At 44.4% G+C, this 23,966-nt stretch overlaps 1 protein-coding gene across 9 annotated transcripts in view; it reads right to left on the bottom strand.

The window, feature by feature from the left end:
* Positions 1-23,966, bottom strand: part of RIPOR2 (RHO family interacting cell polarization regulator 2) — a 212,917-nt gene that overhangs the window by 23,013 nt on the left and 165,938 nt on the right. For 7 of the 9 annotated variants that reach the window (XM_061398708.1, XM_061398702.1, XM_061398709.1 and 4 more), the window contains exons 4-12: positions 23,867-23,945; positions 22,095-22,118; positions 20,649-20,702; positions 16,668-16,817; positions 12,270-12,333; positions 6,839-6,882; positions 5,505-5,630; positions 5,043-5,191; positions 3,092-3,221 (exon numbers count right to left, since the gene is read on the bottom strand). In XM_061398708.1, coding sequence (XP_061254692.1) covers positions 3,092-3,221; positions 5,043-5,191; positions 5,505-5,630; positions 6,839-6,882; positions 12,270-12,333; positions 16,668-16,817; positions 20,649-20,702; positions 22,095-22,118; positions 23,867-23,945 — 820 coding nt within the window. Of the gene's footprint in view, positions 1-2,203; positions 2,351-3,091; positions 3,222-5,042; positions 5,192-5,504; positions 5,631-6,838; positions 6,883-12,269; positions 12,334-16,667; positions 16,818-18,097; positions 20,622-20,648; positions 20,703-22,094; positions 22,119-23,866; positions 23,946-23,966 lie in introns of those variants that run through there. The other 2 variants (XM_061398710.1, XM_061398707.1) reach the window with 2 other exon arrangements.

Below are 23,966 nucleotides of genomic sequence, written 5' to 3'. Positions count from 1 at the left end.
GATTCCAGATTTGATTGTTTAAGTAAATACAAGTACCTAGTTTAATTCATATAAAACAGTGAGGGACTTTCCTGGTGGTGCAGTGGTTAGGACTTTGTGCTTCCACAGCAAGAGGCACAGGTTTGATCCCCAGTCGGGGAACTACGGTCCCACATGCCATGTGGCGCTGACAAAAAATTTAAAAATTTAAAAACAACAACAATTGATCACGACAGTGCTGGGAATACACCCAGGAAACAAAAATATTGCAGCAAGTGAAGTGGGGAACAGATAGAAAGCGGCTCCCTGTTCTCCTCCAGCAGCGTCCCTGGTCCAAACACCTGCAGTTTCAACCCAAACTCTCCACTCTCGTCTGGTTGGAACCTCAGGATGTGTCACTGGGACCCTCAAGTGACCTCTGCAGGCTCACTTTCTTTGTGTCTAAAACGGAGAATGTTTTCCTGGATTAATGATTAGTGAAAAGTGCTCCTCAGAGTCTGGGGGGCGGGGCGGGATGGGGAGGGGGTGGAGGGAGCTGCAGGGACCGTTGGGGGGCTGCCGCTGCTCCCCCTATTACCGCCAGCTCCTTCATTTCAGTTTCCTTCCTCTTCTATCTGTACCCCCCTCTCATCCCCCGCAAACAGGCTTTATGCCTCTAGGGAGATATGAAAGAGGAAGCTTCTGGGGAGAGATGGCAGAAGGCTGAGTCCTGCTCCCGGCACTTCCTCCATAGGGTCCCCTGGGCATCTCACAGAACCCCTGGTCCTCTGAGCTGTCCGGCCCAGCCTCAACTCGCCTTCAGAACACACACTGCCAGCAGCTCTGAGGGAGGCAGAGGCCCTGGCTTAGTAAGGAGTCGGGGGGCCTGGGTGATCTCGATTCTTATTTAAACTCCAAACTCCACTTCAGCCATTTCTCTGCAGCCTCACATTCCCAAGCCCATATTTGCTTGGACTTCAGCAGCAAAGGTCGAGTTAGACTGAGCTGCCTGCCGAAGGGGCTGTACCAGCTGCCAAGGGGCCGAGCCTACAAACAGGCACATGAGGGCTGGCATGTTGTAACTGACGGGTGATGTGGGCGCTGGAGCAAGGGGGCGGCTGCAGCCTGGGAGAGAGACAACCTGGAACTCAGCCCAAGACAGAGAAGAAAGGACGGAGGGGGAGGAAGTGTGTTCTAGAAGGAACAACAGTCTGCGGGAGATCCTGAGAGGGAGGGTGCATGGGGAGGCGGGGCGTTGGGCAGAGAATGAAGCCTGGAGAGATGGGAGGTGGGCCTGGAGAGCTGGGCCAGAAGGGAACTGGCTGCTCTGAGGAGTCTGTGTTCATCAAGTTCAAAAGGCTATAGGAAGCCATCACATTATTTTTTCTAATCTTGCTCTTGTTTAAATGATGTGACTAAAATCACTGCCAACTCCCCAGCCCTCTGACTCGCACTGTATGAGCATGAATATACACTTGGGGTTGGTAGTTACTCTATCAGCTGGTGTCTGCTTTAAATTTTATTGGAGTTTAGCCTCATACATTTTACCTGTGTGGTTTTTTTGAATTCATTGAATAAGAGGTTATTATTATTATTATTATTAACCAGAAGACTTTTAGCCCTTTCCTCTCTGGACATTCAAAGATTACTTTATATGTCTGTAAAGGGCAGAACATTCCATGGATGTATGTACATATGTGTATGTGTATTCTCCTGCAACATAAAGGGCAACACATATCATGTAGGCAACTTATTACATCTTTGAAAATTAGAGTCTCTTTTACTATGACTGTATAAAACGCACCAAGGCTAAGAACCTCTTTCAATAAAAGAGCTCTAGGAAAACTGGTTTAAATCTTTCTGACTTCCTCAAATGCCAGTTTTTGAAGGCTACAACTGTAAAGATTGATATTAGTGATACATTAGCTTAACTTGTGAACGAGAACCTTCTTTGACTTCATGTGTAACTGTGTTTTTTAAAATGACAATCTTGTTACCATGGATATCTTTGCCACAGTGGAGAAAATTCACAGCACAAAAGTAGAGATCATGGGAAGGGAAGGACAGATGGCCTTTCTCACAAAGGTGCATGCAAGCCCAAACTTCCCACCCTGGGGTCAGGAGACCTGTAACCGTTAGCCAGTGAGCATGAGAGCGAAGATAAAACAAGAGGCATGCCAAAGCATACATGCCACCAGCCCCCAAAGGCAAGCACGTCACACCCCAGCGGGCCACCCACACTCACATAAAACTCTAGCACGGCCTTGGGTCTCAGCCTGAGGGAGGGCAGGTCACTGAAAGAGCGGCTGCGGTGCAGCTTGGCAAAGAAAGAGTCTTGCAAGGCACTCAAGACAGACAGCCTTGGCTTGTCTGGTGAAGGATGCAACCATCTCTTCAGAAGTCAAAGCAAGATGGGGAGTTAGTGGAAAGTAGCAGGTTACTATGTTTCTGTCAGCTCTTAAGCAAGCGTTTCTGATTAAAACAAGGGGCCCTTATTTACATCTACGTCTTTAAAAGGCTGATCTCAGAGAATGGATGGAAAAGCTGACATGCGTTGATCAAAGTAACAGGTAAGTGGGGGTGGGGAGCAGAGCAGGGACAGAGCGGGTTGACCACCTGGGTGCCGGTGGCCACAGGCATCTAGGCATGTGCTTCCCTTAGTCACCCCTGGCTTAGGGTGAACTTGAAGATGACATCACAGTCGGCCCTCCCCTCTGTATCCGAGGGTTATGCATCCATGGAAAAGAAATTCCCGAAAGTTCCAAAAAGAAAAACTTCAATTTGCCAATTTGCTGGCAACTATTTACATAGCATTTACACTGTATTCACAACTATTTATGTGTCATTTGCATTACATTAAGTATCACAGGTAATCTAGAGATGATCTAGCGTACACGGGAGGATGTGAAGGTTATGTGCAAACACTGCCATTTCATATCAAGGACTGATTGGAGCATCCTCAGATTTTGCTATCAAAGGGGAGTTCCCAGAATGAACCCCCGAGGATACAGAGGGATGACTGCATTAGGAATTATAGAGACTCCCTAACACTGTACGTTAAGCATTTCAGAGGCTGGCTCCAAGCACTGCCTCATGTTCATCATCTGTCTTCCAGAAAGCACACAGGACTTACGAAGAAGGAGTGATCTTTGAAGGTGGGCGTTTCCGGGGTACCCTGGCTGTACATGGACATTCTTCTCTGGAGGGCGGCCACCTTGTTCCCAGCGCCTGAGGATGGGGTCATGTCCTCCACGTCAAACGGACTGCAAAACAACAGGACCCCATGAACATGCTTGTTAAAATCACCCATCATCACCGGACCTCAGGCCAAGGAAGCACCTCATTATACTAATGTAAACTCAGCCAGTGGGAACTGGGCTTGTTGCTTGTTCAGTCACTAAGTCATGTCTGACTCTGTGACCCCTTGGACTATAGCCGGCGAGGCTCCTCTGTCCAGGCAAGAATACTGGAGTAGGCTGCCTTTCCCTTCTCCAGGAATTATCCCAACCCAGGGATAGAACCCGTGTCTCCTGTGTTGGCAGGCAGATTCTTTACCACTGAGCCACCAGGGAAGCTGGAGAGCTGGGCTGGTTTTGGCCAAATTGGTCTGTTACCAAACAAACCATGATTTAAAAAAAGTGGAGCAGAAAAAGAAGTCTAGACTCACCCAAGGGACCACAGATTACCATCACAGCTTTAAGCAAAATTTATGTGCACACCTGGATACCAGTTAAATCTGCTTCTTCATTCATATTAGAGACATAAACATAAAGAATCTGCCTGTGATGCAGGAGCCATAGGAGATGTGGGTTTGATCTCTAGGTCAGGAAGATCTCCTGGAGGAGGGCACGTCAACCCATTCCAGTATTCTTGCCTGGAGAATCCCAGGGATAGAGGAGCCTGGAAGGTTACAGTCCATAGAGTCCCAAAGAGTTGGACACGAATGAAGTGACTTAGCATAACACAAGATGTTGAAGAAGTCTGTAAAAATTCCTGGAGTTTTGCAAGGACAGATGCTTTAATGATACAGGAGAGTACTAGATTATTGTTTGGTTCTGAAGAAAACACTCCTGTTCGTTTCAGTTCACCCAGCGCCTGCTGCGTGGCTGAGAGGACAACAGTCTGTTCACAATGGTGCCATTAGTCATCGCGCCATGGGCTCATCCAGCAGGAGCCTGCATTTGAGATGTCAGTCGTTACCAATGACGAGGAGAGACAGGCTAGGCAAATCATGTGGACACTGTTTCAGTGACAAGGTTACACGTCTTTGCTGCTTCCATGTCTGACCCTCTGTATCGTAAAGGGGCCCGGACGTTAATATTCCACAGGCCCTCATTACTTGGTAACAGGGGTGTAAGATCAACTGTTGTGAGCAGCCAGTGTTTCATAACTTAGCAAGACCTTTCCCATGGGATGACTTCAGAAAACCACTTTTTATCTGGAGGATAATTGCTTTACAATGTTGTGTTGGTTTTGGCCATACAACAACGTGTATCAGCCATAAGTATACATATGGCCCCTCTCTCTTGAGCCTCCCTGCCACCCCCCAACCCCTCTTAGCAGAAAACCACTTTTAAGTTCCTTACTTTGACAAAAGATTTCTCTTGCCCTTTGGAAATATTCTATTTCAGCATTTAGAGTGTGGAGAGACCAAGGATATCCAAAGCTTTCCAAAGTACTGTATGATGTCTGAGATAAAGAGGGTTAAGCAATTAAGACACCACAGCAAGCCTCAGGATCTTTCTGCAGACATACTGTCTTATACTGAACTGTTTCTTTCCTTCACATCAGTTGACTTGAGAGATACATTTCTTTATATATGTTCAAGGATTGAGAAGGAGGGACGGAGGCAGGATAAAATGTTTAAAAACAGAAAGTCAAAGAGGAGAGTAGTGATGTGATATTAACATGTGTGAACACCTGGCAACCCTGTTAAAGAGATTTCTGGGCCCTGGGGTGGGGCCTGAGAGTCGGTGTTCAGGCCAAGCTCCTTGGTGATTCTGATGGTCCACGCGCCACCCTGGGAACAGCACGAGCCTGTGACACGTATTTTTACTGCGATGATATAAAAAAGGGCAACTTACTACCAGGTGATTTCCAGGTTGAGTTTGATGGTGCCAAGGTCATTGATGTCCACAGCCACCACCTGAGGTCGGGCTGCAAACAGCTCTTTGGTCTCACAGGTCACGCTGCCGACCAGGAGGTGAGTCGCCAGCCCTTTGAGTTCTGTGACCTGGTGAGAGAGGGAAGGGAGAAAGGCCTTACAGGACAGCACTGGACAAAGGCACCCCTCTCCTTTGTTTTTCTTGGCCGGGGCAGGCATTTCAGAATCATATCTGAAGCTGGGGGTGGGTGTTTCCCAAGCCCGTCTCACATTTGCACTGCCCGCTCTGACACGAGGGTGGGTCTGGGGATGTGCTTGTAGCACAGACAGCGGTCTGGGGGGTGGAGGGGCAGCAGGCAGAGGTCTCGGGGACAGGTCTCCATGACAGACCATTCAGCTGCGGCAGCAGCAAAGACGACACGCAGCAGTGCTGATCCCGTACCTTGATGGAAATGAACCCGACTATCAGCGGCAGGAACACCATTTCTTCTCCGTCCCAGCTCTGTTTGCCGTTTACTTCTATCCTGCCTTTCAGTTTCCACCTCTGTCGGCCATACTTCATGAAAATCTGGGGAGAAGACGCCAAAGGGTCCTCAGGTTCCACTGCCCTCACCCGCCTCCCCTCCAAACACCAGGATGGGAAAGGCAGGTAAAAACCGCTCCTCCCCTTCTCCAGCATCCTCATGCCCTGTCCTGACTGTCCCTTCTTCCAAATTCTCGGGGTGGGGGTGGGTGGAGCAGAGGAACCGCGGGGAAAGACTTTCAAAAGGGAGTAAGTTCTGCTTCTCTAGGACCGGGTGCGGAGGGCTTCCTTTAAAAAAAGGTTATTGTATCAAGCTCTTCAGCTCACTCAGGTCAACCAGCTCTTTCTCTCCTTAGTTCTGCTTCAGTAGAACAACCACTGGATTAATTCTGCACACTCCCCAGCCCCTTCAGAGAGACAAGGAGCCAACAGCTAAAATCTACTCAGCGGCCAGAAGCAAGAAATAAGACATCCTCCTTCTGGGAAAGGGAGATGGAGCTGGACAAGGATTTTGAAATCTGACACACTCTGGGGAGAGGGTGTGCAGACTCCCCTTGGTCAGACAGCTTTACTGGTTAGAGGAAGATACATTCCCCCAACCTCCCACCAAGATGAACGATTAGAGAAGGTTCTGGAGGTGACAGTTAGATGAAATAATTATGGAGGTTCCCTTTTGAAAAGGAAAAAGATAAAAAGCGTTTTTTACTTTATGGAGTATACTTTTTATAAAGAAAGATCTAGATTTCACTATTCTTCACTCCTGATACTTACAAGAAGTCATAATCCTGGATTGGATCTTGGGTCAGGAAAAAAGCTGCTATCGAGTACAATATTGGGACATGGAAAAACATGACTGTAGATCTCATATCTAATGACATGAGCTAAGGGATCAATGCTAAGTCTGCTCATGTCAAGAACTGGACAACATTTATATGAGAGAATGTCTTCCTATATTCAGGAAAATAATTTACGGGTGAAGGGTCATGATATCTGTGCATTGATCTACAATGATTCAGAAAAATAACAACAGCAATATTAATCATAATAAAGCAAATGTGGCATAATATTAAAAATCAGTGTCTAGGTGACCCATATATGAGAGGTCTTATACTAATCTCTAAACTTTCTTATGGGCCCAAATTTATTTTTCAAAATTAAAAAAAAATACAAATAAAAAGACAATTAAAGAGGCAAAATAATGACAACTGACTCTTGTCTCTCAAGTCCAACACCCAGTCTGACACCATACTTACTTCATATTGATCTCCAGGACAGAGGCGAGCAAAGCCAGCAAGACCTGTAAGCAAGCAGTTTGGATCAGAGACACAGAGTCAATTTCTCTTCTTTACAAACCTTCACTGGCACATTTATAAAACTCAAAGTGTCAGGCCTTTGTGAAAACTCATGTAATATCTTCTGGGGACCCTCTGTGGGCACAGCTATTGTTGGGAATTCAATCTATCTCAGTGAGAGAGGACATTCCTTGCTGGGATGATGGGAGAGGTGCTCGCCAGGCAGATAAGGCTGTCTCTTCTATGAAGAGCCCCGTTAAGTCGTGAGACTGTGAGATAGATGAATGTGCTTTCCACCAGTTCCATGGGTGATATCAGGGTTGAGATAGATAGAGAAGGTCCATGGAGGCCTCAAAAAGCACCTGCTGTTACCACTCTCTGTCAGTAGATGGCAGCAACTTATCATTTCCTCACACCTCTCCATCCACAGAATCACTCCATTGAGGACCCGTTTCTACTAACCAGTAGAACATTAACAAGCCTCTTAAAAAGATTTACTGAAATAAGAGCAGAATTAAAGAAGCCAATTTTCACTAATAGTTTTCTGGAGGATTAGTCTTTTATTTTTAGTGCTTCTGAAGCAAAGCACAATCAACTTGTTTTTATAAATCCAAATTGGCTGGATATGCCGACTTCAATAAAATCCTAAGCACTCTCTAAAAACCTCTACAGACTATTCAGAATTCATCAACTGCCTGTTTACCTACCTGTGCAATTACAGTGGAGGCCTGGTTAAAAAACAAAACAAAACAAAACAAAAACCTAAACAACTGATCTGATATCCTTGCTGGATAAAGGACAGTAAAGGTGAAAATCCTTTGAAGGTTTTTTTTTTCTCCTTTTCAAAATCACCAGAAATTTTGTATTGGAAGAACTTATCCAAATGGGAGAAAGCTACTTGGTACAGATGTTTTTGAGCTTCTCAGCTCATGTTATTAAAGCAAAATTTTTTTGGAATTGCTTGTAGTTGCATCACACTGATACTGTGATTATCACCACATTGTGGCACGTGGCAGTAGGTAGGTAAAAACAGGCCTGGGATTATGCTATGCTCTTTCAAGTCCTATCTGCTTATGTAAGCCATTACGGTACTGACGGTACTGACGGTACTGATGGCATAACTGAAACAGCTGCATTTACTGCCTAGCAAGAATCCTTTCAACCTGGCCAGGTTCCTTTCAGACTCTGGTCTGAGGCCTGTTTGGACTTTCAGTTGGGGAAAGCTTCGTGTTCCTCAGCGGTTTGGGGATGAACGTGGCACTGTCTACAGAGCTTTCACGATGACCACTCCAAAACCCACCACAGGGGTCAGCACCAGGGAAGGACATGGGAGGTGGGGGGCTAAGGGGCCTTTTATCTCCATGGTGCGTCTTCCTGCCTCTTGCGGATGCTTTACTGTAAACTCGACTGACTGATGAAACAGTTCTCCCACAACCTCCTTGAGAAGCCCCAGATACTACAGTGAGCAGTTGCCCATCCTGCTTTTCCTTTGCTCAAGGGCCATTCTGCCAGAAGAACGCATCCCTTTTTTTTCTAGTTCTACAAGGATCTACAAGGATCTTCTTTTCCAAAGATAAAAAGGATCACACATGTTGGCTGGCAGCACGTACACAGAGAAAAGGCTGGTTGGAAATCCATGACAATTTTAACAAAATTTAGCACTGGGGGGGAGCCGTTCTGAAGCTAAGGAAGTCACACTTTCTACTCCAAGGAAAACAGCCAAATAGCTGAATAGCTGGGAGCTCCCATTACAGGCCTGACGGATTTATGCTGAGACATAAATAATGCAGATTTACTGGCTCCCTTATAGATGTCCCCTCTCCTGGGCTGGGCCTGCCCTGAAAGCTGCAAGGGCCAGGACAGACTTTTTGACATACACACTGCTTGGAACTTAATTTGAAGTAGGTAATAACTGGGAGAAGAAGTTGATTTCGGTAAAGGACCAGATCTTTTCATGTGCACATTGGTGGATGGCTCTGCACCCTCCTCTTTAGCCTGGTACTGGACCAAGGATCCCCACAACTCTCCTCCCAAGGTCCTCTCCTGCTTGCTCAGTTGCTCAGCCATATCCAACTCTGTGTGACCCTATGGACCGTCACCCGCCAGACTCCTCTGTCTATAGGATTCTCCAGGCAAGAATACTGAAGTGGGTTGCCATACCCTCCTCCAGGGAAATCTTCCTGACTGAGGAATCAAACCTGAGTCTCTCATGCCTCCCGGCATCGGAAGGCAGGTTCTTTACCACTAGTGCCACCTGGGAAGCCCAAGGTCCTCTCATTCTAACCAAAAGTTACGTCCGGGAAGCCTTTCTCTTCCCTGCTTCTGTCCCCCTTCTCACCCCTCCCCGCAGCCTTCTAAGCAATTGGCCATATTATTGGTTAGGCAGGTTGTTTATTCCACTGAATTAGACTGGACTGGCTCATGCATCCATTTTCTCCAGTAGACTGTGTGGAGGTCAAGGCCAGGGACCGTTTACCAGGATGCAGCTGGCCAACAGCAGGAGCTCAGCGAGCATTTGATCAATTGCTTTTACCACCAGCACCTACCCCACCCCCGCCAAAAGCCCCACAGAATGATTTTGTTATTGTGTGTTGGGGTGGGGTGAAAAGGGAAGTGGGGAAGGGTGTGGCAGGAAGAAGTTGAGTTAGCAGGTCTGAGAATGTTATGAAATATTCTCAGTTTATGTCACTATGTATGTTGGGAGCGGTAATTTTTTCTTACTAGAATTAATAACAGATAAAGTAGCTAAATGCAAAGATGCAAGATTTCTTGGCAGCGCAAGTGACTGGCTTCCTTTTATCAAGAGAAAAAGGAAGATTTTCATGGGGATATTGCCCTTGAAAGGCTTCATAGAAATAGTTCACGTTTTCATGTTAGATTAGGAAAGCGGAAGTGAGCTTGCAGGTTTGACTGATCCCTGAACCCAGATAGAAGCCAGGGAAGCTCATTGGGTAGGTGGAGAGAACAAAGTCAAGGATAGTGATGGAAGAGCAGGAGCCAGCAGAAAGTTCAGTCCGTCCATCACGATAACTCGTCATAACGCAGATTTGTTCTTCAGCTGGGCAGCCAGTTCCCCAGTGGATGGCAGGGTCCCCACAGCGTCCTCACTTCACCACCAGGCCTGAGGTCCAGATCTGGTGGGTGGGATCCCCTTTCTCCCACACCTCTCCTGGGATGCCTGTGTGCTGGGTGGAGGATGACCATCCCATAGAGAAAAGAACATTCTTTGAGCAATCTTTTATCCTATCTGCTCAACTTTGTTAGAACTTCCCACCTCCAGGGCTTCCCTGATGGTTCAGTGGTTAAGACTTTGCGCTTCTGTTCCAGGGAGTGTGAGTTTGATCCCTAGCTGGGGAACTAAGATCCCACATGCCAACCCAGGAGTGCACTGCAGCAAAAAAAAAAAAAAAAGTACTGTGTGACTCTGGGGACAAGTCACTTAACCCTGTTCCCCATGGCAGAAATGGGGAAATTACCATCCCACCCCAAATTGGTGCATTTGATAACAGTGTCAGAAACAGGGGATATATGGTACTGCCTGTGTTAACAGTGAGAAGATGGGTGTGACAGGAATTTCTCTCAGCTGTGAGACCCTAGATTGTGCTAGCCTGCGTGGCTAGTGTCTCGAGAGTTGGGGGAAGGAGAGAGAAGTGTTCTCTGTGAAACGCTGACCCAGGACAGTGGTTTTCCAGAAGCAGGCTGCTGATAGAATCATCCTGAAGATGAAAAATACACACACTCCAGGGCCCCGCCCTGACATGCTGAGAGGGGGGCAGGGCCCGAGTGGTTTTAGAACCACTGACTCTGGTGAGGACTCAAAATGGAGAGGATGGACTGAAAAATCTGAAAAAGCACAGATGCCACACGTCAGCAGTGAAGTAAGTGTTGAGACTTCATACTGAATAATAGCCTGACTGGCAATGGGATTTGCTGGAGAGAAGAACAAAGCCACGTGGGCAGCTGAGGGTCAAGGTCGTGTGGACTGGCAGGTATACTCATACAGAGAAGCTCTCCAGGCATCGAACTTGACAGAAAAATCTCTCTCCTGATAGGTGACTCATTGGAAAATGAAGCTCTCCTGTTGAACGCTTTTTTAAAAAAGCTCCCCTTTCCTACTCCCTTGATGGCAAAAAGTAGGCAAGAGGGTGATTAAATCCCCACTAGCAACCCAGAGGTGCAGCTGCTAAGACACCTCAGCAAAGGAAAGGCGCACACACCAGCCATTTTCCCCGCGGTGAGTGGGCAAATGGCCCAGACTCAGAAGGAAGAAGGACCTGCTGGGAGGGCTGCTCGTTTGAGAGCCCTGCCGGCACTGGGCTGTTAGCCTGACACTTGGGGGATGCTCTGTTTCCTAACACTAGAGCTTCTTTTTGTCTTGAAGATGCTAGTGGTGCAAATAGACACTGCTTCTAGGGTAGAACTTTCTGGAGTCAGTACCAGAAAGGCGGTGGGAAAATGCACAGTCCTCTGGGAGGGTTAACACTAAAAAGCATTTAAAAATAAAGAACTTGGTAGGTCATTTACAGGAAAGTAGAGCATAAACGAACAAACTTAATGACACCAAGAAGCCAAAAGACAAGTCTAGAACGTGGGATATTCTGTACAACAGTGGCTTCAACATAGTAAGTCAATGGTAAGAAAAAACAAAACAAAACAGAGTGGGGTCTGTTTTAGATAAAAAGGAAACTAAAAACAGATACTTGATGACCAATGATAATGTATGGACCTAGTATGGATCCTGATTTGAACAAACCAACTATACAACTCATGTTTAAGATGACTGGGCCATTTGCCAGTGGAATGGATTCGTAACAAAGGCATGTTCATTTTATTAAAAGTGATAATACTTGGCATGTGGTGATGTAAGATGCCCTATTGTTTTTCCCCCCGACAGCACCACGCAGCTTGTGGGATCTTAGTTCCCTGAGCAGGGATTGAACCTGGGCCCTCGGCGCTGAGAGCGCAGAGTCCCAGCCACTGGACCACCAGAGAGGTCCCAAGATGTCCCTGTTCTTTAAGAGAGGCATATTGCAGTCTACAGGGGGAGACTCCCACATATGAGTTTTATTTCATCAAAGGAAAAACAAAGACAAAGAACCAGATGAAGCAAAGGCGGCAAAACCTTGCCAATTATTAAATCGAGGTGATGGGTCAATGGGGGTTCCTTGTAATATTCTCTCCATGTTTGTGTATGTTTGAGATCTTGTTATAGTAAATATTAAAGTGTGTAGGCAAGGCTCAGGATGAAGGTTCTGGAGCATCAATAAATTAAGTGGGGAGGGCTGAGAGAGGGTGGCCTAGAATCTTTGCAAGGACAATAGAGTGTGTGATGTGACACTTGGAGGAGCTCTACAGAGCTGATGCCTGCCTCTCTAAACAGGGGGGAGGATACCTTTCATCTTGATGGAGAACTCCCCCAGCTGCTTCTCCAGCTCCGCTTCAATGGCGCACATGTTCTAGAAAGAACACAGGGGACCAGCGTTAGAACTAAGCTTCTCTCAAAGCACACCATGTTCTCACAGGGGTGGACAACCACTGCTCAAACCGGAGGCATTTACCTGTTTGCAATGAGTTACATGACCCTGCTCATGGAGCAATCTTGACCAAATGTTTTACCTAAGCCTAAATGAGCCTTCTAGTGTGTGGGAAATTTAGAGCACAGGAGACCAAGTTAACTTATAAACAGTCAGATAGATCTGGAATGTGCAAGATTCTAAAAGAACTGGCCTGGATTATATAAAAAGGCAGTAGTACTATGGGATAGAAATTCTAGTTAAAAGAGATTAAAGAGACATAACAACCAAATGTAATGTGTTAACTCTGATTCCATCATGATTTGAAAGTAAATAAAGTAAAAGAGTTATGAAAGACATTATTGGATCAAATAAGAGAAATCTGAAAATGTACAGGATGTTAGATCATTCTATTCAGTGACTGGTAATTAATATTCTTAGTTGTGATAATGGTGTGTGGTTATGCAAAGATAACATGTGTTACACAGGTTCTCATTAAAGCATCCGTGCTAAAATATTTATGGGGTGAAATGTCACATTATTTACCACTTACTATCGAATGACTTAGTAAAAAGGGAAAAAAATGGAGCATATGCAAGAGAAGGAAAGCAAATATGGCAAAACATTAGCAACTGGTAAGTCTAAATAAAGTAATGACGGTCGACATACTAGTCTTTAGTTTTCTGTAGGTTTGAAAATTTTCTTTACAATAATTTGGAGTCAAAAGAGCTGAGAAGTTCAACTGTACTCCAAGCGAGTGAGGCAGGATTCCTGCTGCCGTGCCAGGAGGCCTCCAAAATGATTCTTGGGTTTGACAAACGTCCTCTCCTCATCTAATGTTGAGGGAACAGTGGAGACAAAGGAGCGACACCATCTCTGCCTGTGGTTAGATGTCTAACCACCCAGCCTACTTCCTCAGTGTCTGAGGACCTAAATAACAGAGCAGCTACAGTTAGAAATCAAGAGAAAAGCGCTGTGGCCAGGGGCTGCCCCCATGGAGGCCCTCCTGCAGTGACCAGTTTAAGCTTCGGGTGGTAGCTCAGCTGGTAAAGAATCCACCTGCAATGCAGGAGACCCCGGTTCAATTCCTGGGTCGGGAAGATCTGCTGGAGAAGGGATAGGCTACCCACTCCAGTATTCTTGGGCTTCCCTAGTGGCTCAGATGGTAAAGAATCTGCCTGCAATGCAGGTGACCTGGGTTTGATCCCTGGGATGGAAGATCCCTGGGAGAACAGCATGGCAACTCACTCGAGTATTCTTGCCTGGAGAATCCCATGGACAGAAGAGCCTGCTGGGCTATAGTCCATGGGGTTGCAAAGACTCGGACACGATAGAGCGGCTAAGCATAGCACACAGCCGTCACCTCTGATGTTCTAAGCAGAAAGCCCTGTGCCAGCCTCCTGCGTGTGCCCCCCGCCCCCCTGCCCCACACAGACACCCTGGGGCAGCATCTGCAGGCTCCTCCCCCATCACATTTTGGGGGCTCGGGCCTGTGGTCTGGGCAGATCAATGAGCATGGACAGGGGCTGCTTCCATATGCTATCTTTTTTTAAAAACTTTTTATTTTGTATTGGGGTACAGCCGATTAACAATGTTGTGAGAGTTTTAGGTGGCCAGTGAAGGGATTCAGCCATACATACACATGTATTCGTTCTCCCCCAAACTCCCCTCCCATCCTGGCTGAGGGGTTGCTTCCATTTGGATTTTGTTTGCAGAGGGCTTCAGGATTGACTTGCAAGCTAGGGGTTCTGACTCTTAGACGTCAGTACCTCAAATAGCTCAGCAAAGCTGGGGAAAACTTCCTGAGGTTGAACTCTGTGCAGCTGGAAAGTTTTGAAAACAAAGTCTCAGTTTTGTAAACCAATTTTCTTCCTCTGAGCACTGGGTGTCTCTGGGAAGGAATGGATTACTGTTTCTAGAAATCTATCAACGATGTTATCATACATGTCAGTACTGTGACCAGAGTCTTTAGGAAACTTGGTGGGGGCAGGGGACAGCTAGTTTAACAGTTGAGGACACCCACAGTCAGAATTGTCTTCTGTCTCCCCTAGGCAGCCCTGGATGAACACTGCGGCCATTGCAAAAGGCTCCCAGAACCATCAATTCCTAAACCCTCTTTGTGATAAAATCCCTGTTTTTTGTGGTTATGTGAAGACACAAATCCACCTGATGTCAGGTGAGGTAGGACGCTACCGATGTCCTGGCCTTCCTTCTCCTCTTGCTGAAATTATACTACACAACAACCTTGAATTTGTGAGCCAATATGATGTCGTGTCTTGGCACCTGACCAGGGGCGGTTATTTCTTTTTTTTTTTTTCTTAGAGCTTTTTATTTTATACTGGGGTATAACCAACTAACAATAATAGTGATGGTTTCAGGTAGACAGCAAAGGGATTCAGCCATACACATACAAGTATCCACTGTCTCCCGAACTCCCTTCCCATCCAGGCTGTCACATAACACTGAGCAGGGTTCCATGGGTGGGTGTTTCTGAAACACCCTACAAAAGTTTTGGGACAGGCACAGGCTGCTGCTCTGTCTTCAGCGTGTGTACTGAGAATGGCCACTCTCACTGGCAACTGCTCTTTTGATTTCAGAGATGTGTGGAAATGAGGTGTCCTGAACTAGGGCTGCTTCTAAGCCAGAGAGTCTTAGCCTGTGCTCCATCAACTTGGATGGGGGAAAAAAGAAAAAGTCACGTTGCTATTTCCACTAACCTCTAACTGAAATCTAGTATGTCTGTATATCATGAATGGAGAAAACAAGCCACAGCCGTACGACTGGGACCTAGTAAAAGTCTACATTCATGTCACATCAATTGTTGCAGGCATCTTGAGAAATCATTTCAATACTTTGAAATTTCAATAGTTATTGGAGCCGTTGCTAAATCTTATAGTTTGATGTGTTCATAAAGCAGCAGTCTTGTACTGTACTACACATTTGGTTTCAAAAATATTTTGATCACTGTGCTGACAATACTGAATTAACTATATTTCAATATCATTTGTTTCCTTTGAATTCCTATGGGCTTTATTTCATGCATTCAAAAAGCATTCTCCCGAAAAGGGAACTTAGGTGAAGAAGCCCTGCTTTAAGCCATGAAAAAAGACAAAGTTGGTTCAGACAAGAGGCAGGGCTGGAGGGTTACACAGGAAATGATCCTGCGGCAAGTCATCTAAGACGTCCCTCCTGTCCTAGGGCTGAGACAGATGCTCACACCGGGAACGGTCCAGTAGACCCTCATCAGGCTGATGACTTCATTCATGACATTGGATCTCTGGACAAAGACACATGGGACAGTGAGAAGGTTTTAATAATTCAGTCATTTCATCTCAGCCACTGCTATCAGGTGACCCCTGGAGGAGCGAAGACCTCTCTGTGTCATATGTCTGGGTCCCAGAGACCGTCAGAAAGCAGAAAAGCGTGCTTCTGTTCATGACTCTTTTTCTTCCCTCCTTTACAATAGAACGGAAATTTCTTACAATAAAATAATCATAGGCAGGAGGTTAGTGAACCCAACATCCAGGGTGGCCATCTTAACCACAAGGTCTGTTCAGTTTGCAGGGATAAAGCTAGAGAATCTGGAAGTGCATTTCAATGAGCAGAACCAGCACATTTGTGGCTCATTCATTTGCTGACATTTTTAACATGCCTTTGTAATCTACTTGTGCATAGAATGTACACATAAAGAAGTGTACACTTGTCCTGTGAACAGCTTCACAGCATTTAAAATCCTGTGGATTTGCACGTCCATGAACAACAACACCAGGAGGGGTGTGCCTGACAGGTGAAGCTCACAGACCAAGAAAGTAACTTGCTCTGGAGTTTATAGAAGGTGCTGAATCAAAATACCACGAATGATACCACCCAAGAGACATTTTAAAAAACTGCACTGATGGCCTCAAGAAAATGCAAGACATGCAAACAGCAAAACTTCTCTCTCTAAAGAGTAGAATGAGCTTGCAGGGTGCCTGGTTCTCGGGATGTTTGTGTGCTTAGTCGCTTCAGTCATGTTCGACTTTTTGCGACCCTATGGACTGTAGCCGGCCAGGCTCCTCTGTCCATGGGATTCTCCAGGCAAGAATACTGGAGTGGGTTGCCATGCCCTCCTCCATGGGATCTTCCCAACCCAGGGATGGAACGTGTGTCTCTTACATCTCCTGCATTGGCAGGTGGGTTCGTTACCACGAGCACCACCTGGGCAGCCCTGTGGTTCCTGACAATTCAATTCAGGTCAGGCCAGGTGGAGTTCAGCAGCCGAGCAGGCTGGCACATACCTCTGTGTATTCTTTGTAGCTGCGGTTGATCTCTGCCAGGCTCTCACGGGCAGCTTTGCTGGCAGGTGACGTTGCAAAGGCTTGCTTCATTTTACTGGCACCATCTTGGAGGCGTCTTTGGATACAATAAGCTTCATAGAGTTCATCTACCTGCCAGAATCAAAACAAAACAAGAACACGATCAATATTTATCCCACTTGAAGGAAGTGACACAGGCCATTGCTAAGAGTTCAAGATACTTTATGTTTCTGAACTCAAAAGGAGACTCTTGTAGAAGTGCCATCCTTTCTAGACAGACCTATCATTTTTGTTTCAGCCACTCAGTTCCATTTTCTATTTCAAACAAGATTTTACTCTGAGCTTTCTTTTCAAACGGCATGGAATGAAAATGAACTTAACATTGGTGGACGGCGTGAGATAAGGTTTAGATAATGAGGACAGGAGTCTTTTACACGAGGAACAAACACTGGAAGAGTGTGTACAGTATCACACTGATGCGAAGACCTTGCATTTACTGGGCTCTTATCACTTTATTTTAAGAGTGTCGCCAGGTGATAGTCACACATCCAGATTTAGAATTCTTTTTAAAAAGAACGTGAGACTATTTATCGAAAATGATTTTTGTAAAGATGTGGCTCAACAAAAGACAGAAAACAATGGCAAATTATTCTTAAAATTAGAGTGAAGCATGATTGTCAAAACTTATCAAACTAAACATAAGAACTGTGACATCTTTGGCATGTAAATTACACCACAATTAAAACCATAAATGGGAAGAATGGAAATGAACATTTCTCTGCAATACCTCTATGCTTAGTCTTCTAAATAATAATATACTCTTTGCAAGTGGTTATTGATCATACTCATTAGATAAGCCTGACAGTCACTTAATACTTCTCAGGCAGTAATTCTCAATCAATCCAGTGTGACTGTGATAGTCAAGGGACATCCGGCAACATCTGGAGACATTTTCCAATGTCACATCTGGGAGGTGCTGCTAGCATCTAGTGGGTAGAGGCCAGGGATGCTGCTAAACATCACAGAGGACAGCCCCCTACAGCAAAGAATTATCCCCAAGTGTCAACAGTGCCTACACTGAGAAAACCTCAAGTTATTCCAGATATTTATCTCTACAGTCTCTTGTAATATTTTCAGTTATCAATACACCAACCTCAGTTAACTACAGGAATTTTCATGCAGATTAAAAAGCATGATATCACTAAATATTCTATGTTCTGGGAGGCAGTTATCTACCTAGGACTACTTGAATTTTTCATTTCCGTACAAACTTTGTTCTATCTAAAAGGAGGCTATAGCTGTGGATTCAGAAGGAGGTGGAGATGAATATGATGGATTTCAGCATTTAAGATTCCCCTTTTATCCCGAAGGCAAACTTTTGGCTGATCACTAAAAAGCATTACTACTACTACCTGTTAATGGTATAATTTTCCATAGTGGCTCTCTCTATACAGATGTCAGTGATGCTTAGCCGAGTACATGAATGTTAAGAGACTGAAGATGATTCTCCTGGTTAAAGGATTCTTTGCTGCTCTTCGACAATTCACCCCATTTTTCTGAGAGGAATCGTCAAAACTCTGGAAGGAACAACAGTCTTTCATCTTTGGGGTTGGTGGAATTGTCCCTGAATAAGAGGGAGGTATAGGACCCAAGGGATGGTGGCATATCTGCTGATAAGACCCTTCGGCTGGTGAGTGGCATTGAGGGTGGTTTCCATACATTCAAACCAAGACTCACTTGGTGAGCTTGTTAAAATGTTGATGCCCAGGCCTCACTCTGAGACGCTGATTTAGTAGCTTAGCGATGGGTGAGGAGTTTGAGAATTTAAATAAACGGTGCAGACTGTCTGATGTGGCTGGTCCCCTGGAGACTTAGAAACACAGGAGCTGATATCTCTTCTAGTGCAGGCCTGGCTGCCTCATCTGTGTGGCCTCCTGGGGGACTGGCCCTTCAGTCTCTTTCCCAAAGTCGCTGAGACTGTAATCCTCTCAATAAGGAAACTGCTCACTGGACCACTGGTATAGCCCTAATGATTAGTATACTACTTTATATTTAAAGAATAGTTTATTCTTGTTTTCATTTATTTTAAAAATATTTTTATTTATTTTTAATTTTTTTTTATATTGGAGTATCATTGACTAACAATGTTAGTTTCAGGTGTACAGCAAAGTGATTCAGTTATACATATTTATTGTCATTTAAATATTAGTCTATCCTAGCTAAATGGAGTTAACCTTTCACATAAAGGATAACTAAGCAGGGGTTTAGTTATCTTTGGGGTTGGTGGATTTAGGTGGTTGCACTCACCTAAGCAGAAGCTGCAGACAAGAATTTGTCTTACCTATAAGTTAGCAGTGTGTGTGTGTGTGTGTGTGTGTGTGTGTGTGTGTTAGTCACTCAGTTGTGTCTGACTCTTTGAGACCCCACAGACTGTAGCCTGCCAGGCTCCTCTGTCCATGAGATTCTCCAGGCAAGAATACTGGAGTGGACTGCCATCCCTTTCTCCAGAGGATCTTCCCAACCTAGGGATCAAACCCTGGTCTCCTGCACTGCAGGCGGATTCTTTACCGTTTGAGCTACAGGGAAGTCCTGTAAGTTAGCAGTGGCTCTCATCAAATAAATGGAGTCAATAAAATATAACTTGTTAGGATTTGTTAGGCATCCATGCATAAGATGCCACAGATAGGGGGTTACTAACCTTTAATAATCACTAAGATTGTTATATCTTACAATGATGGATATGAGATGGATAAACACACTTTTTCCTAATACTAATTCTGTTTTCTTGCTATTTTCCCAACTAAACAGAGTAATTTCAAAGCTCACCTGCCACATAAATATCTTCTAATGGATGTCATTGTTTTACTTATTGAGTTGAACAGAAATAGGAGCAATTTCAGATTTACCAAGGTAATAAATATCTTTCAAAGTAGGAATGTACAAAGGCAGTATCATATAAACGTTTACAGACATATAAATCATCACAGAATTCTAAACTGGAAAGGATTCTTAGGATCATCTAGATTGACTACGTGCAACTCCAGGCTCACTACACAGAGTGGGAAGTCAAGGTCCACCTGGATGATACAGCCCAGGGAGTATGTGCAGAGATGGAAGTGAACCTGAGACTTCTGACTCCTAGAAGAGAGAACAGCTAAAACCTCCAGTCTCCACACTTGGAAGATGAGTGGGTGCCTCTGATGGGTGCAGATGAGAACAGGAATTGCTGATAGTGTGATTCAGCTGCTCTCAAACGGAAATTGTTTCTAGGTTATGCCAATACTGCCGACAGTGTCCAGAATGACGGCGGATAGTCCCACTCCATGCTAGGGTGGTGGGACCATCAGTCAACTATTTGTAGGGTTCAGGGCTGGATATCAGGGACCCTGACAAACTGGAGTACACAGAGGGAAGCAGTGAGGATGAAAAGGAACTTGGAAACCAAGCCATGTGAAGAAGGGTGGAAGAAACTTAAGTAAGCATGAGAAGGATTGAGGGAGCTATACTACAGCTGTGGTTAAGTATTTTAAAGGCCTTGATAAAGAAGATTATGGGGGTTCCTTCTTTATCAAGGAAGGATACAGAACCGTTATATGTGGGACGCAAGTGTAAAGTTAAGCAAGTGTGAAGATTTTTGTAGGGTCAGTCTGGTGCAGTCTTATCTCTGACCAGACCACACTGAAGCTGTATTCTACACTAGTCACTGGGCACACTGCACAGGAAACACTTACTAAATATCTGCTGAACTGAAGCAGAGTAAAAAATGTGCTAGTTCATCAGGCTCTCCATTCTTATTTTTTTCCTCCAACTGTACTGCCTGTTAGAGGATTTAACTGCTAATCAGGCTAGGAATCAATTGGATAAGAAATTCTCCATGGACTAGATGCTACGTTCAGGCCAAAGGTATACTGATTAGTGACCGAGAACTGAAAAACAGGCAAAGACAAGAGGAATGTCAATTACCTTACTGATGTGAAACTCCAGGCGTCTCATGTATCTTTCGATCGTTTTAATTTGCTGGAATTAAAAGAAGAAGTTTGAAACAGTACAGACATTTACCGTTTCACTGATTAGACACGTGTAGCTATTTATTGAAGATTTTAATTTTACAACTTCATTTATTTTTGGCTGTGCTGGGTCTTTGCTGCTGCCGGGACTTTCCCCTGGTTGCAGCAAGTGGGGGCTATTCTCTAGTCGTGGTGCACGGGCTTCTCCTTGCGGTGGCTTCTCGCTGCAGAGCATGGGCTCTGGGGTGCTCAGCCTTCAGGAGTTGCAGTTCCCAGGCTTTAGAGCACAAGCTCAATATCTGTGCTGCACAGGCTTAGTTGCTCCACCGCATGTGGGGTGTTTCTGGACCAGGGATCCCAGGGATGGAACTTGTGTCCCCCGCATTGGCAGGTGGATTCTTTATCACTGAGCCATCAGGGAAGTCCTGTGTGGCTATCTTTATTATCTCATACTCAAAAATGCCAGAAATTGTTAACTATTTCCCCTTTCTTCCTATCTCTGTTACTACTTTAAAAGATTCTCTAGTATCAACTTAGTATTTTTTAAAAATACTGAATACACACGCTGAAAGATGAACTTGAGCTAGCTTTTAGAATCCTTATGTTTAACATCAAGGGAGGCCAAAGAAATTGAATTTCCTGGATTTCTGGCAGGACAGTATCATATTGGAGTATACTTAAATTCCTTCATAATGACATTTTATCAGTTCAAAGATGAACTCACCCCCATTTTAATGTTTCTGAAACTAGGGTGCATTTTACAACTGCTGCAGTCTGTGCCTGCCTCAAGATAATCATAGTTAGTTATGTGTCACCTCTTCCATTTGAGTTATAAACATTAAATTTAATTACCCTTTAAAATATTTGCAAACAGATTATACTAGGATTCAGCATCAAAGGTCTCAAATATACAGAAAGGCATGGAAAGAGACAACATTGCATGTAACTTTAAAAAATATGTACATATAAGAGTTTGTCACTAAATGTAAAGTACACTTTTTAAGTGAAAAGAAAGAAATGTGTCACAGTTTAACTGGAATCACTCTTTTTCTTAGTGGCACATAAGATAATGATGTATTTTCCAATCAAAGATTTCTTCCATTTGATGAAATATGATAGTTCCCGTTTAGAGAGAACACAGGTATGGACCTTTAAACACTTGGAAAATTCTTAAACTTAGTAGCACACTGAGAAACCCTGAAACCAGGTGGCATTTTTACAAAAGTGACCTTAAACACATTATTGAGTCTGTAGATCATAGTACTTACATCATTCTCATTAGATAAAAGCATGAACTCTTTCTCTAGGACCTTAGCTGGACCTAAGAGGAGATTGCTGACTTCTCAAGGATGAAGGGTTTCTTCCCCCCCAGCAATGCCCTGAACACAGAACAATAACTTACTTTGTCTAGGTCATACAGCACACCCTAAAATTAAAAAAAAAAAAAAAAAAAGAGTATCCAGGTTAAAACATAGTTCCCTCAAAACCGTTACTGACATGAATCGAAGGATTTTGTCTGCATTTCTGCATTATCAGTGAAATAATGATCAACCCCAAAATGTTCTGTTGGACTTTTTCCATTTGCTTTAAAAGAGCAAAAATCTGGGTTATTTTAAATACCACTAAGAATATTTTTAAGAGCTAGTATTTATTTATACTCTGTGTCTCCAGCACCCTGCCCAGTCCTTGCTCCCCCTGGGAGCTGTAAAATGTTCACTTGCTTTGAGCTCTCCTCTCTTTTACATAGTGAGGGGCACAGAAATTCATCTTCACTTAAAAAAATTTTTTTAATGTTAACATGAAAAATAGCAGTGATATATGTGTTAAAAAAGACTTGCCTTCCTGTTTAAACACATAAAAATTGATATTTAAGAAGAGTCCTTGAGAGCGGTGACAGGCTTTCCACAAATTGTCTTTAAAGCATGTTTATTCCTGGGTCACCATATCACAGGAGCATCAGTACACTAAGCCCACAGCCCCCATCAGAAGGGTTTTTTGGAACACTTAGTCCTGCTGGAAGCGTCCATCCACACACCATTGTTCTCCAAAGAGGAACATTTGTTGCCGCTGAGGACTGTCAAGGACACTCAAAAGCTCTGAAGGCCACTCCACAGTGAGTTCCACATAAATGGGAGCACTTTATCCTTTAATATCATTAGAATATAAAACCTCAACTTTCTGTGAAGAATTTAACCCCTACCCAGCCTCTCTGTCCATGGATTTCTCCAGGCAACTCTCCAGGCAAGACTACTGGAGTGGGCTGCCATTTCCTTCTCCAAAGGATCTTCCCAACTCAGGGATCGAACCTGGGTCTCCTGCACTGCATGCAGATTCTTCACCAACTGAGCCACTAGGGAAGTCCCTAAGCCTGTATATTTCAGGCTTTTCAGGACAAAAATATACATTTTAGCACATCTTTTAAAAAAGATAACAGCTATTCATGTATATCTGAACCTTGTGTATGTAGACTTTTCCCGGGCTTTCTGATGCCTTGGAACATTAAGGCATATCATTTAGGACTTAACAGAATCATTTAAAATCATTAGAAACACCTCTTCAAGCAGAGAAGCCCTCACAGATTCAGAATAGAGGAAACTTGTAAGAATCTCCAACAATACCATGTGCAGTTGAAATGGCTCAAGGACTCCTCTGATTTCTCCTAACAATGGCCTCTTGAGCTTCCTTCCCCTTTCTGATATCACTCACCTATTACTTTTTAAAAACTGGAGATAAAAGTTCTGGGCTCCAAATTCCAACACTAAAAATATGGTGGTGGTGCTGTTCAGTGGCTAAGTTGTGTCCGACTCTTTGTGACCCCATGAACTGCAGCATGCCAGGCTTCCCTGTGCATCACTATCTCCCAAAGGAAAATCCCAACTTTTCAGTTCCTTATATTACTTGGGAGGAGGGGTATAGGGAATTTATTTTTAAGTTTTTTTTTTTTCCTGATTACAAAGTTTGTCTGCATAAATATGCTTGGAAAATACTGGAACATATTAAGAATAAAGCATTAAAATACACATCTGGAAGCAGATGGTACTCTGCCCCTTGAATCTGCTTTTCTTGAAGCTTCTTCCTCATCCTATGCTCATCCAGTAAGATAAGTTACTTAGCAGCGCCTCCTCTCCCACCCCAAAACCCGACTGCGTTAACATCTTAATGATTAGTACCTACCAGGCGAGAGTTTCTTCTCATATCTTTTAACTGAGTTGTCAGCTTGTCCAGCTCTGTCTGGTGAACCTCCAGATACTCACTGTAAAGATAAGAGAGATGT

The sequence above is a fragment of the Bos javanicus genome, chromosome 23 (assembly GCF_032452875.1).
Source record: "Bos javanicus breed banteng chromosome 23, ARS-OSU_banteng_1.0, whole genome shotgun sequence".
NCBI lineage: Eukaryota > Metazoa > Chordata > Mammalia > Artiodactyla > Bovidae > Bos > Bos javanicus.
This window is presented reverse-complemented; position numbering and strand designations above follow the sequence as displayed.